Source organism: Clavelina lepadiformis, chromosome 5 (assembly GCF_947623445.1).
Source record: "Clavelina lepadiformis chromosome 5, kaClaLepa1.1, whole genome shotgun sequence".
NCBI lineage: Eukaryota > Metazoa > Chordata > Ascidiacea > Aplousobranchia > Clavelinidae > Clavelina > Clavelina lepadiformis.
Genome location: NC_135244.1, coordinates 3,720,777 through 3,733,667, shown reverse-complemented (window position 1 = coordinate 3,733,667; position 12,891 = coordinate 3,720,777). Strand labels below are relative to the sequence as shown.

General features: G+C 38.1%; 3 protein-coding genes across 3 annotated transcripts in view; 1 reads left to right on the top strand and 2 right to left on the bottom strand.

Moving 5' to 3' along the window:
- Positions 1-12,891, top strand: part of LOC143458786 (protein SPMIP7-like) — a 124,118-nt gene that overhangs the window by 73,115 nt on the left and 38,112 nt on the right. The gene's annotated exons all lie outside the window — the stretch shown is intronic.
- On the bottom strand, positions 3,547-11,230 carry LOC143459943 (WD repeat-containing protein 70-like). The gene is made up of 13 exons (XM_076957263.1): positions 11,079-11,230; positions 10,867-10,945; positions 9,802-9,934; positions 9,105-9,295; positions 8,736-8,889; positions 8,440-8,562; positions 8,193-8,324; positions 7,644-7,828; positions 7,162-7,300; positions 6,749-6,929; positions 6,056-6,175; positions 5,645-5,807; positions 3,547-4,020 (listed from the first exon to the last, which is right to left on the bottom strand). The coding sequence occupies exons 1-13, from the start codon at positions 11,218-11,220 to the stop codon at positions 3,882-3,884; spliced, it is 1,881 nt and encodes a 626-aa protein (XP_076813378.1). The 5' UTR covers positions 11,221-11,230; the 3' UTR covers positions 3,547-3,881.
- LOC143459945 (prefoldin subunit 5-like) lies at positions 11,254-12,432 on the bottom strand. Its single transcript, XM_076957265.1, has one exon. The coding sequence runs from the start codon at positions 12,368-12,370 to the stop codon at positions 11,909-11,911; it is 462 nt and encodes a 153-aa protein (XP_076813380.1). The 5' UTR covers positions 12,371-12,432; the 3' UTR covers positions 11,254-11,908.

Genomic DNA, 12,891 nt, shown 5'->3' with positions numbered 1-12,891 from the left:
TTTGTAATAAATGGCTTTCGTTACACTGTCATTTACATTTACTTTCATTTACACTGTCATTTCGTTACTGTTAAAAGCATCATTGAGATTGAAGAAATTATTTTTTTCCAATTTGGAGCTATTGAGGATTGAGAAAAAAAAACGATTTCACGTACTGGGAATGATACAAATGCCTATTTTGTGTGGCGATTGCTCTAATGTTACAACCACTACACCAAAATATATAGAAAAAGAAAGAGAGTAAATTGTTAACAGTGCAGATAAGTGCAGTGAAAAAATAGAGAGACAATGTCGCCTAATGCTAAGTTGATAACGAAGCTTGCGTTTATTAGAAAATGTAGTGTCTACAGTAGCAATGCTTCCAACACAATAAAACAATTTCATTTGCTGCAGTATGGTGTGCACGCGCTAAATATATTGTGGGTGACGTAATTAGCGATGTGTTACATGTCAAGCAAGAAATCTGTCACTTCAATAAACCCGAAACGTTTTATCATAAATCTAACAATCTTGTCACTAAACATCGTTCGCGCAAGTCGATTATTGACGAGAGATCGCAGCATTTTTACCCATGCACTAGTCGAGTCCTTTCGTTTCATCGTCAATGAACTTACGAGTGTGATTGGCACAAATGAATGGTTTTGCACCGATTAAGCTTACAACAAGGTAAGCAGCACCTCGGGTGAACTTCAGAATAATGAGCAAGGTTGACGAGTCTCCATGCTAGACCCATATGTGCAAGGTTAATTTTTAACGGACGGATAAGATCAGTGCACAAGAGAATGGTTTCATTGTGCGCGTTTTAGCACACAGCTGCCTCTGTGTATAACTAGATGCAGTGTAAGGCTGTTATATTCAGCAATTACGTATTATTCTTCGATTAGCCGAGTTAAGATAGGGCCATGCTCTATACCATGCAGCAGACATCTTGTGTATAAATGATCACGTGTATGCAAAATATAAGCAAAGATAAACGAGCCATTATCGTCACCTACACCGTGCGTAATTGGATTTACAGATTACAAGTAGATATATATCCGGGATGGCGTGCTGCATCTCTATGATGAATGTCATCTATCCGATGAGCGTTGATAAAAACAAAGAAACTCTGGTTGGACTGGCTTTAAATAAATGCCTTCCTTCTAAGAATTTCGGAACAAGTCAGGTATCGGCTCCGGCATTTATCATCGAAATCGGTCGAACACGGCCAGCAAGATAAACCATTTACGATAACACGCCTGACCTATTTTACAGATATCAACATAGCTTCCATGACCAGAAAAAGAAGACAAGTTTCTGTTTTGAACTCAGCAGAACGAGAAGAGTATTACGTTGATTACTCTCTAGCGTCCCTACCGAAAGAAAGGACTGCCCGCAGCCGGGTATCATCGGATAATAAACGATGAAAAAACTTAGGAGTTGCCGCAATATTATAACCTCAGCGAAATCATAATAAAATCTGCATGTCTTAAAGGCGCATTGTAATTGCAATACACGACGTCACCGGCGCACATACACAATGCTGAATGGTTGCTGGTGATTGGTGAGTCGCGTGACAGTGCGCACAGACAGATGTAAACACGATAGGCGCGTGCCACAAACAAATAATCGAGGCAGCGTTTCAACGAACGCCAGTGCCACCCACAGCGATGGGTCGGACCACCCTAAAGATCAGCTGAAACTTCGGCACAGAAGTGCAGCTTTCCAAGTCGGCCGTAGAATAATTTACGAGGCAGTGTTTCCAGTGACCCTGCAATCACATCGGGTCAGCCTTCGGAAATCGCACGACAGATTTGTACGACACAACACAGGTGTGAGAATGTGGTTAAGCGGTGTCACTGCTTATAAACAAAGCGGTTCTAATCTACTGACTTCACTTACTAAAAGATTAATTAACGTGCGAAGACCATTGCTCTACAGTCTACACCTAACCTTATAGAGAAATTCGAATTTTTGTTATAATATGCTCTTGTTTGCCAAACACTCACTACCAGCAATCGATGACAGATGTCTTGTCAATAACCGGCGAGAATAACTGGGAAATTTAAAACAAAAATAATCCTAAACGATGAATCGCTCTTCACATCTTGAAGCGTCGAAATTATAAACAAACGGTTTTATGAATCGTTCCTGTTTCGTAAATATTTTAGATGTATTTTCCGTAACTTGAAACGAAAATTTAACACCTATCTATTGCGCAAAATGTTTCCGCCAACCGTTAAAGTAAACATTATGATATTGAATTGCATCATGATTGATATGAAAATAATTCCCACCGATAAAACTAATGTGATAAAAATGACTGAAATTAATATTTTTGACACGAAAAAATAAACTTTTATGAAAAACAATTGCTTCAGGAAGTAGAATAAAAGAACGACTAATTAATGTGATATCTATGCGTGGTTGTTGTATTTGTGGCGGTTTAACAGACGAGCGGCGAAATGTGACGGTTTTACAACTTGGACGCGAGAACAAGCCACAAAAGCACACAGTTTGACGTCGGCATACTCGGCACAGAATTTTAATCTTTTCTTGATCCAGCGACAGAAACAGGTGCAGGCTATTGCTCTGCTCAATGCGGCATCAGGGAACGAAGCGACCGAAGGGATTACGAACAATATGATTTATGACTTGAAACCACAAAATATCTGTTAACGTCCTTTGTATACTCGAGAAAATAAATCATAGTCAACGAAAATATATTTCATTATGTCGTTTGCAAACTGTCGTAAACGGAAGTATTTGTACTGGGCAAGCTTGACGGTGGCGATGATTTAATACCCACCTGGAACTAATCGATGTAAGCCGCTTTATGGTGGGCAATGAAAGATAAAATTTATCGCTTCTTGGCACGGATGGGCTTACGTCATCAGACGGAAAGAAAGATCTTCATCGAAGGAGTCTTGAACACAAAAGTTACGAAATTTCAAGGTATTTGGAAAACACACAAATGTGGTTTAACTGGGATTTTCTGGACTTAACTGCACGGTTATCACCGAATATTCAATACCAGGGAGAAATTACAAATCGCAAAAGATTAGGAAATTTCGTGACCAGCAGAATGCGGCATTCGCGTAGAAAATGTCAGCTGGGTTTCTGTAGACGAGGCATAACAAAAGCCGACAGATGCGTGAATAACTGAGCACCATTGTAAATCGCATTACTACGTTGTTAACACGTCTGATCAAAGGCGGAATAGATTTAAGCTTACAAAATTATACAACAAAATTTCTCTGTAGCACGTTTTCATTCAAATTTCACGTTATATTTCAAATTTGAACCAAGTGGAACAGCTAAGCAAACAGAAGTAAACGCCAAAAGGAAACAGAATTGAGGCGACCGGCGTTTGGGAAATAAAAACGTCTTATAATTACATTTAGTGCATTTATTTTGCGCTTAACGTACGAGCAATATATCTCTCAACACGAAGTACCACAAAACTCTAAGAATTCCTATGGCAAGGGTTTAAAAATGCCGTTTTAACATCAACGAGCTGATAGGTTATACGAGTTCGTTCGAAGAGAATTAGCAGAAAACACAAAACCCATTTTAGGATTGTATTCAAAAAAGGACGCAGCTACATTTGCGAGAAACAACGACAAGTACTGAAAGGATGTCTGATTGGATTATCCGGGTTTGAATAGCGATTGATCACATCGCGTAAACATTGAATGGACACTTTCCTCTGAGCCGTTTGTGTGTTCTGACGCAATAGGGTCATTGTGACGTATGTCAAACGTGCTCTCTGGCTTGAATAAACACCGGAAAGAATTTGGTAAGAGTCGGGATAACCGCTTGCCCATATTTCGCCCCTAAACGGGGACCAACTTCGAAATCGGGGTTGTTGCATTTCGTGTTGACGTTTTGTTGACGTCATTTCACGTGAATTTTGCTTTCTTCCAAGCTGGTTCACTTCCGTCTTTCTCTTCCGGTTTCTTGTTCCCACCGATGATCACGTGGCTATCTTCGTCGGACGATTCGTCGTCGCCATCGTCGAAAATGGTCTCGGGCTGAGTCCTGTCAGATACGAGCGTGGTTAAAAGTAGTTTAAGGAGCCGTTTCTTGGGCGTAATTCCTCCCAATTGTCAGTAGATAAGATGATAATAAGTCGTATTACGTCATGTTCACACGTCGTACCGTTTCCAATAGCAAGTTTTAAGAAAAGAACGTTAATTCAGATTTGGAGGCGGTTGGGTTCAATTTCAGCTCGGAGCAAAACACAAAACACGACACAAAGAATTGAAGAGCTTTATATAAACACGTTCAAGAGTTATCAAAATTAAAAGTAACACACGGCCGGCGGAGAGCAGTACTAGACGACTAAGATAGATGTCTTACAAGTGGAGCGAAAATGTTTTACGCCCGGCCCCGATAAGGCGCGTGAATTTCAAAACAACCCACCCGGTTGACGGCTAATATGTAAAGGTCATGAACTTACTGTTGTTACAATCATTGGAAGATTGAACGCATTGCAACTGATAGTCTGCTGCAAATAACACAGCAGGTAACACGACCCTCGGTCAATATCCGCTGGGAGAACATTAAACCTTGTTAATATTTACACAAACGTTACCGCAGCGTAACGAAAATTGGATAAATGCTTTGCTCGTATGTACAAGAAATGCCGCAAAAGCTCACCAGGGAACGTAGTCCACTTCTCCTACGCCAACTATAACTACGTCATAACAGAAAACATCTATTCCAAAAACCTCGTCCAACATTTAAACCGGGCAGGGTAAATCTACAATTCTAAAATTAGCTTCTAACTATAAGAGGTTGGATTATTTTTTCGTCTCAGCGGCGCCAACTAGCGGCTATCGCAAAACATGATATTTTATTAAATCGATGCGAGAGCATATTTCACATTTGGTACAGATGACCAAGTTAAAACGTAGAGAAGGTGTGATTGGCAGGACCAAGGCGCGGTAATATTATAAAACGTTAAATATCATAAACTATAAAGGGTGAGAAGGTGTTTAAATACAGTTATTAACTTATCACAGTTGACAAAACACGTACGAAATAGACAGTGAATAAACATTGGACGCTTATTACACGTTAATGGCTATTTGTCTTAGGATTATTCATCCAGGAATAGTTTGCGCCGGCATTGTCTACAGTACGAACGACATACAATCAACCTTAGCCGATGAGACATCACCATAAAATTCTATTAGCAATTTACACAGTTCTTAAAATACTTTCTACCACATCAAAACCGTCTTAGAGTGATATTAAAACGTCTGTTCCATTGTAGACAGTGTGTACTTAGTATTTCCATATACCTTGGGTCTGTATTTCAACTGCCTGAATTCCATGAGAATTGGACGGAGTGCGACAGTCTTATTTCCGTTGTTTTCAGAGACGTAGAGTTTTGTTTTAACGCACTTAGCGAAAGGTCAACGAACTCTAGCACGTTAAACTCCAACGTATAATGTCAAAATCCGATCGCCAACGTCATGCTATGTCACAATTACACCCAATTACTCATTGGACAAATGAAAGAGGTGCTAACACGTGTAAGTGAAAATTTGACAAATCGAGCTTACATTGCACAGTGCAATGGTGTGCAGGTTTGTAGGGATAGGGCTAACCGGTAACAGAGTAAACCTGACAACAGATATAGCATCATTGTACTTACTTGGCATAGGCGTGTGAAACCCATTTTGGGTCGGTTTCAGCGGCCTGGGCGTGACGCAATATCGCTTCACGGGCGTTGGTGTCGTCGGTTTTGTCTTTCGCAATTGTCTTCATGATAAACGACGCAAGTGTGCTGCCATGAGCTTTTAGGCGGCCGCCGGCGCCTACGTCACAAATAGATGATTATGAGGCCATAGTCGTGATGATTTCCAAAACAAAAAACTTGCTATGGAGATCGTGACTTTGTCAAAGCGTGACTCACGTTAAAAACTTGGTTAAAGATGATAAACGGATCTACAACAATAACTTAACACTGTGCACTACATGATATATTCCAGGTGAGCCTGACTCTCCCACAACTACCGCCAAACACGTCACAATTGGATTAAAACGTCTCAAGAACCAATCTCACCTCCTCTGGATGTCAGTGGAGGTTGAGGACGATGAGATTTGACCGGATCCTTGCGATCCTTCTCCTGTTGCTTCTTTGTGCTCCTCTCACGATCATCGCGATACATCGGAAGCGAATATGCTATTGACGAAAGAAGTTGCACATTTACGTTTTGAAGTGATGATAGCGAAATGATAGAATACAAGGGAAACAACCAATATACCAACTATCATTTAATAGGATGACGTTTACCACACAATGACCTGCACTTTCGTTAGTTTATGTTTACACCCTGCAGTCAGTTATGTCACGTTCGTATTTATTTTAAAGCTTACATTTCTTACTATTTCACCACTACAGCGCAATGCAGAATGTACATCACTGTACCAGTAAATTAATACATAAAATAACTAAAATTGCCTAATTTGGGGGCTTCTGTAGTTGTTGACGATCCGACATATAGGATAGCATAAGTAACAACAGCAGAGATAGTTTACGGATCTGCCAACTCATTTATTTTGAATGTAGATGGATAGATATAATATATATATTTCGCCTAAAAGGCATCATCAGTATATTAAGGGTGTGTAGAATAATAATGTGTGACATATGGGGCAAAAGGGAAGACCGCAAGTTCAAGAAATTGACTTATGAAGAGAAACAAACAGTTGGTGCAAAGCCGTAGCATCAGTAGTTAGTTGTTGTTGGACTTACGCGTGATGATCTTGTGTCGAACAAATACTTCAGCGTGATTAATCTTCTTCCTCTTCTTTACGACGCAGAGTTTTGCTCCACGGAAGCTACGATCTGCATCGTACAAGACTTTAACATCGCCGTCTCCTGTTCCGAGCACTATCTGGTTGAGCTTGGCATGCCATAGACATCGAACTACACTCTGATGTGACATGAACAATATCGAAGGTTTAAAAAGTTGCAAAATTGTATTAAAACATCCTTTAGATATTTTTATGAATGAAGGAGCTGGAACATAAATCTTCAGAAAAAAACCTTAGTCTTAAATGAATCATATCTTCTAAGGACTTTTGTGGTGATGTTTTAAATGTCGGCAATTAATAACAAACACTGTTTGCTGAATGCTACCCATCTTATTCAGGCAAGATACTCACAGAATTTGCAACGTTCATTTCATTGACAACCTCTAAGTCGTTTCTGTCGAGGAAAACCAACTTTCCTTGGCCTTCTCCCTTCCTCACAGAAACCCCAGTCATAAGCAGTTTCTCGTTGGGGCTAAATACACAATCCGTTCTGAGAAGAAACAAAATCAAAAAGGAATTCAATTATAACCTTCACTCAGACATTTCTTGGTTACAAACGAGATTACAATATATGGTATTGGATGGTACAGTGGAGAAGTTTGGAAACATGTAAATAATTTAAATATTTTTACCCTCCTAAAAAGAGACAGAAAGTAAACTATTAAAACTGGTTGATCATTTGCATATTTTTGTGGATAATTCTGAGATTTAGTATGAGTAATAGTATAAAATATTGAAGAAACTGGTAAAAAAAATTTAGTCAGGATTCTTGTAAAAAAGCTTGAATGAAAGCGGCTTTGGGATTAGAGGTTGAAACCAAAAATTTTCCTTACACCGGGAAGAAGTTGGTGAGGTCAGATGCTGTTGCAACAGGATGCTTGAACTTTCTCACATCCCACAATTTCACCGTGTCATCCCCTCCCCTTGTGCATAGCTGCGTGCCGTCTTGGGAAAACGTGATGGAAGACGTGTGAGATCCCTGCGTGTGTGCTCCACGCACCATCAGTGATGTATGGACCTGGTGTTGTTGAATTTATAAGTTAATGAATCACTATAATTAATACTGCAGTGAAAAAAGCTTTAAAATTGAAAATATTCTAAATCTTAATTTCATGGTGACTACGATAGTGGTCCATCTTTTGACTTTGTGTTAATAATTTTTAAATTTATCCAAAAAATTACGAAGCATGTTATGAAGCTTTCAAAAATATGATTCAAAATCTGAAAGCTAAACATGACTAATTGACTAGACATGACCAAGTCACAGCAGCTTGTTTTAAAGCAGACTAAGCCTCCATAATTGTACATCTTGTGTACATTAATCCTATGAATATTGTACTACATTGTAGCACAGCAAGATACAAGAGAGGTATGTATCTAACCTTCATTTTCTCTGCCCAGAGCATGAGCGAACCATCATTGCATGCACATGCCAGGTATTTTGCATCACGGCTATAGCAGCAAGCAGTGGGTTGAGTACGACGTCCGGATTTATCTTTGCACTTCCGAACAGTCTAAAATCATAGACGCAACAAAAATCAAAAATACAACATATCGTTACCGACATCCAAAAAGAAAACTTTTAAATTCAACTTGGAGTTTTATGAATTTTTCGCTCAAGATCTTCACCTTGCACTTTTTTCCTTCCGACCTCACATCCCACGTTCTCACTGTGCCATCGTTTGAAGACGTCATAAACTCACCCTTAACTTTGGGGTGCCAGCAACCTCCGTTCAATGCAGCAGTGTGGCCCTGAAAATCCGTACAATCTTATAACACAAATCACTTTAAGGAATGTAACCCACCATGAAAGAGTTGGGGCCTTGTCAGACACAACAACAAAAACAAGTACAGGAACCAACACAACCATTTCATTTGCTTCGCTATAAAACTAAGTTAATTATAAGTGATGAGACTACACTTACAGCAGTATTGAACATGTCGTTTAAATACTGGTCACCTTTGATACACTCAAGGATTTCGTGACCATCTCTGTCGTACACTTTTGCCTGTGAATTTGCTGCAATGACCAGTATGTTTTCACCAGTCGCACTGTACTGAACGTTCAGCATGTGATGACTTTAAAAAAGAAAAAGGTAAAAAAGGTAATAAAATGTAAAAAAAGCATGAAAAAGATTAAATAAATACACATCAAATGAATGGTCCTTCTTCAGTCATGTGATTTTATACACTCGTAGTTTAATATTATTTTTATATTATTATATTTATATCTATGTTAACAACTATTAATTTTTAAAGTTTAATGGCAACGATGGAGTAAGAAAATGTCTCACCATTCGCACGGACATACGTGTCTGAAAGATTGAAGAGAACTGTCCATTCCGGCAAAATCCCAAAACCTCATCTCGAAGTCGTAGCTTCCTGTAACGAGTCTGGCACCAGATGGATCAAGTGCAAGAGAGGATACTGGTTTTATTCCGTGATTTAAGGTGATCTCATGCGTTGCAGGAATCAAGGTTTTATCCTGGTGAAAGTATAACGTATGGATTAGGCCAGCTCTGTCCCACTCACAGCACAGATAAAGGTCTTTTGTCGATTATTTATGCACCATATTATGAAATCTAGTCTTAGTTAAGCAGCAAAGAACTACAGGGAAACTCTGGCCAACGGGAAAGGATCAAAACAGATCGATATTATCCTAGAACCATGTGCTGGTCAAAATCTTTTTACAGGAGAGCAAAAAGTACGCCACAAATCTATGAACTGTTTGATTTATTGATTTCTTCAAATAAAACGTGTATTGAATTTGGTCATGAGTAATACGTTATTTAATCTGCAGCTCTAAATAAAAACGTGACATCATCTTCTGGCCCAGAAAGACATTTTGGTTGGGCATAGCTGCATTAGGCAAATTTGGCTGTAACATATGAGTTACGTTTTGGGCTTATGCATAAAAATCTTTTGTGCACGAGGTAACCAATCAAGTAAAAGAATCCAATAAAATCTCACAAAAAAAGATAAAATATTCACCTCTTCCTCTTCCTTCTCGCTGTCACTGTCATCTGATGATCCAGCATCCTTTGATGAAGATTTAGGTTCTTCAGGAGGAGGCATCGGAGGCCCAATAAATGATTCGTCATCACTACTTTGCCCATCAATTGAACTAGAATAATGTGATTAATTTTATTAAATGATAAACTATTGCTATTTCAAACTATTTTAGTTGAAGATGAAAAAAAAACAGTCATGTGGCTACAGAAAACTTATGGAATAAACATTTACATACAAGCTCAACAGTGTTTTTCTCACAAACTTTTTACATAAGGTGTTACAAGAGTACGTCCACCAACAAGTTAAAATAACAGAGAAAAGGTCTTATGGTATGTTTTGTAGATGAATACGACTTGCTGCAGAACCTAAAGATCGTATGCTTTGTTCTTGTGACAAAATTGCATATGTCGCGATAGTGCAACTGCTAGATCACTTGCCTAGAATAAAACTTAATTTACTCATTGTCAACTCCAAATAGTGAGTATATACATGATGTAAAATTGAGAACAGAGAATTAATAATTGTGGTCTTTTGTCTACAATTGCAGCGCAATGTACTTTGATCTCAATCTTGTAATACAAAATAGCAGTTATAAGTCTAACGTAGCATCAAATTTAGGTAAATCATTGTGGAAATTCAATTGACACTGATTCAACATAATAAGCAAAAGAAACAAAATCATACAGATGGGAAAAAGTTTACGATTAACTTGAGCGCAAATTGCTGATGACAAAGTGGTAAGGTCCAAGGGTCCGAGCCACACTAGACATTACTTCACCTATGATACATTGACCATGCAGTGTAAATTTTCAAGTTAAGCTACGAACTGAGTTTACAAATGGGTGGAATGCTTGAATAAACCCCATTCCTGTTGGCTATTATCTCTCTCCAATTCTACTGCACCATGTCATCATAACTGTCATTTTGCCATAACACTGACCACATGTTCTTGGTTAAGTGGTGCTTGGTGTATTATGGCTCGACATTTCCAGTGTTATCAGATTTTACACTGGAAGAGCTTCTTTTATACGTAAAAGCTGATACCTTTTTTGTTGGTCTTGTTTCGGAATATTCTTTTTTTCTGCAGCATTCGGAATACTTGATGATAAAGCTTTCATCTCATCTGAAGAAACATTAAACAAAACAAAATTATAACTTTTACTTTTGCAGTTTTATACAGTACATTGCAAACAAAATGTTACTAGAGCATGAAAAGTGTTTGCTGGTATGATGTAACATGCACTAAGTTGTTATACCTAAACCCTTTTTGCTACGTTCTTGAGCATTTCTACGGGTTTCTTCAAATATTGCTTTAAGGTCAAAAGTTCGAGCTTTTTTGCCAAAACCTCCAAATCCCATAAGTTCTTCCATTGACTGTCCTCCAGAATCTGAATCCATGTTTCCAGTTTAAGGTGTTAATGTAAATATTCACTACAAAATACGAACAGAAATGAGCAAACGAGCCAAAGTCATATTGAAAAATGACAATAAATATTTTTAAAGTGCTAAAGCAATTGGTGTCAATATGAAGAATGTAATATGTTTACATATGGTTAATAAATTCACACATATGTTTCATTTCAAAGTTTTAGGAATTGGTAAAAAAACATGAAATTTTTCACTCATCGACCATGATTACTTTTCTATATAAATGACATAAGTCACTATTTCATTTAAGCAGAAAAGTACCCCAGATTTAACGTCAAAATGATTTTTGAAAATGGTGCGCGAGCAAAAGATTTCACATTTTTCTTTCGTCTGCGACAGTTTGAGGTAAAATATGCGCAATTATATTGGCTACATATTACATATTTTATACACACTTCAATAGACTTAACTGTCAAGTTGCACTTTATTAACTTTAATCTTTATGCATGAAAAGGGCTATAAAAAGCTTCACTGCTATACAGAGTTACAGACCTAAATATAATGAAAAGCTCTTCAAAATGGGTGCCATAAACAGTAACAGAAAGACAATGAATACGAAATACATACAAGTTTTAATCGCTAACATTTGCTCATGCATCTGACGTGATTTACACACGATAATAAATGGTGAAAATGTTTATATTTTGTTGTAGTTTTTTCATTTTTTTGATTGCTGCTTAGCATGTGCCATTACTTTAGCTTGCAACATTTCATAAACAACTTGCCGGCTCTGGAATTTCTGCTGCACAGCCGGCTGAAGTTTGTCCATTTGTTGTTTAAGGTAATCAATTTTTCGTTTGAAGAATTCATCAGCATCAGTTAGAGTTTTCTCTGCATAATATCCGGTTCCAATGTCTACAAGAACAGAATCGGCGTCTGCAAGTTGACCAGGGACGTAAAGGGAACCGGTCAAAGGCACCAAAATGTCCTTTCCAACATTTTTCGGACAAATTGTTTTCAGACTTTGCTTCGATTCGTTAAACTGATTTTGTGCACCTTTTAGAGATTGCATGGAGCTAGTGAGGACTTCAATTTCCTGATCCAATTGGTCATGCAGCATCTTTAACTGAGGAGGAGTTAATGATGACAATTGCACTTCTTGCTGCCCAGGAGAAGCCATAATTTAAATTAGCAAACACACAATTGTTACAAATGATCTATATATATATAATATCACACAAAAAACAGCATAATTTATGATTTTGTATTTTACTACAGGAGAAGTGACAACTAGACAAGTAACATATCCATTAAATCTGTGTTCCTAGGGATTAATCAGATTTGTGCTGTAACTTGTAAGGCCATAATTCAATGTTTAGGCCAACTACCAGTATAATTGTATTAACTTACAGGTATGATAATTAGCCTCATGACATTCAAAAATATATGTACGCACGATTTCTCGTCAAAAACTGCACTACTTTCCAGTCGGTGTAACAAGAGTTTTAAAAAAAAGTACAGAATAAACTACAGAACAAATTTAACAGTCTGGACCTACAGACCTAGGCTAACTTAAGTGGGTCAAGTATACAAGTGCACAACCAGATGACGTCACAATTTGAGTAGCTGGGGCCTGGTACACAAAGGCATCCTGTCGTTGTGCACTTGTGTACTAGCCCCGTTAAAGCGAGCAAAGTGAAC

Excerpts from the sequence above, each read along its gene's own strand:
- LOC143459943 (XM_076957263.1), bottom strand. The coding sequence starts at position 11,220 with ATGGATTCAGATTCTGGAGGACAGTCAATGGAAGAACTTATGGGATTT. Across the intron at positions 10,946-11,078 it reads ACGTAGCAAAAAGGGTTTAG|ATGAGATGAAAGCTTTATCA; the intron begins GTATAACAACTT and ends ATGTTTCTTCAG. Across the intron at positions 9,296-9,801 it reads GCGAGAAGGAAGAGGAAGAG|GATAAAACCTTGATTCCTGC; the intron begins GTGAATATTTTA and ends TACTTTCACCAG.
- LOC143459945 (XM_076957265.1), bottom strand. The coding sequence starts at position 12,370 with ATGGCTTCTCCTGGGCAGCAAGAAGTGCAATTGTCATCATTAACTCCT.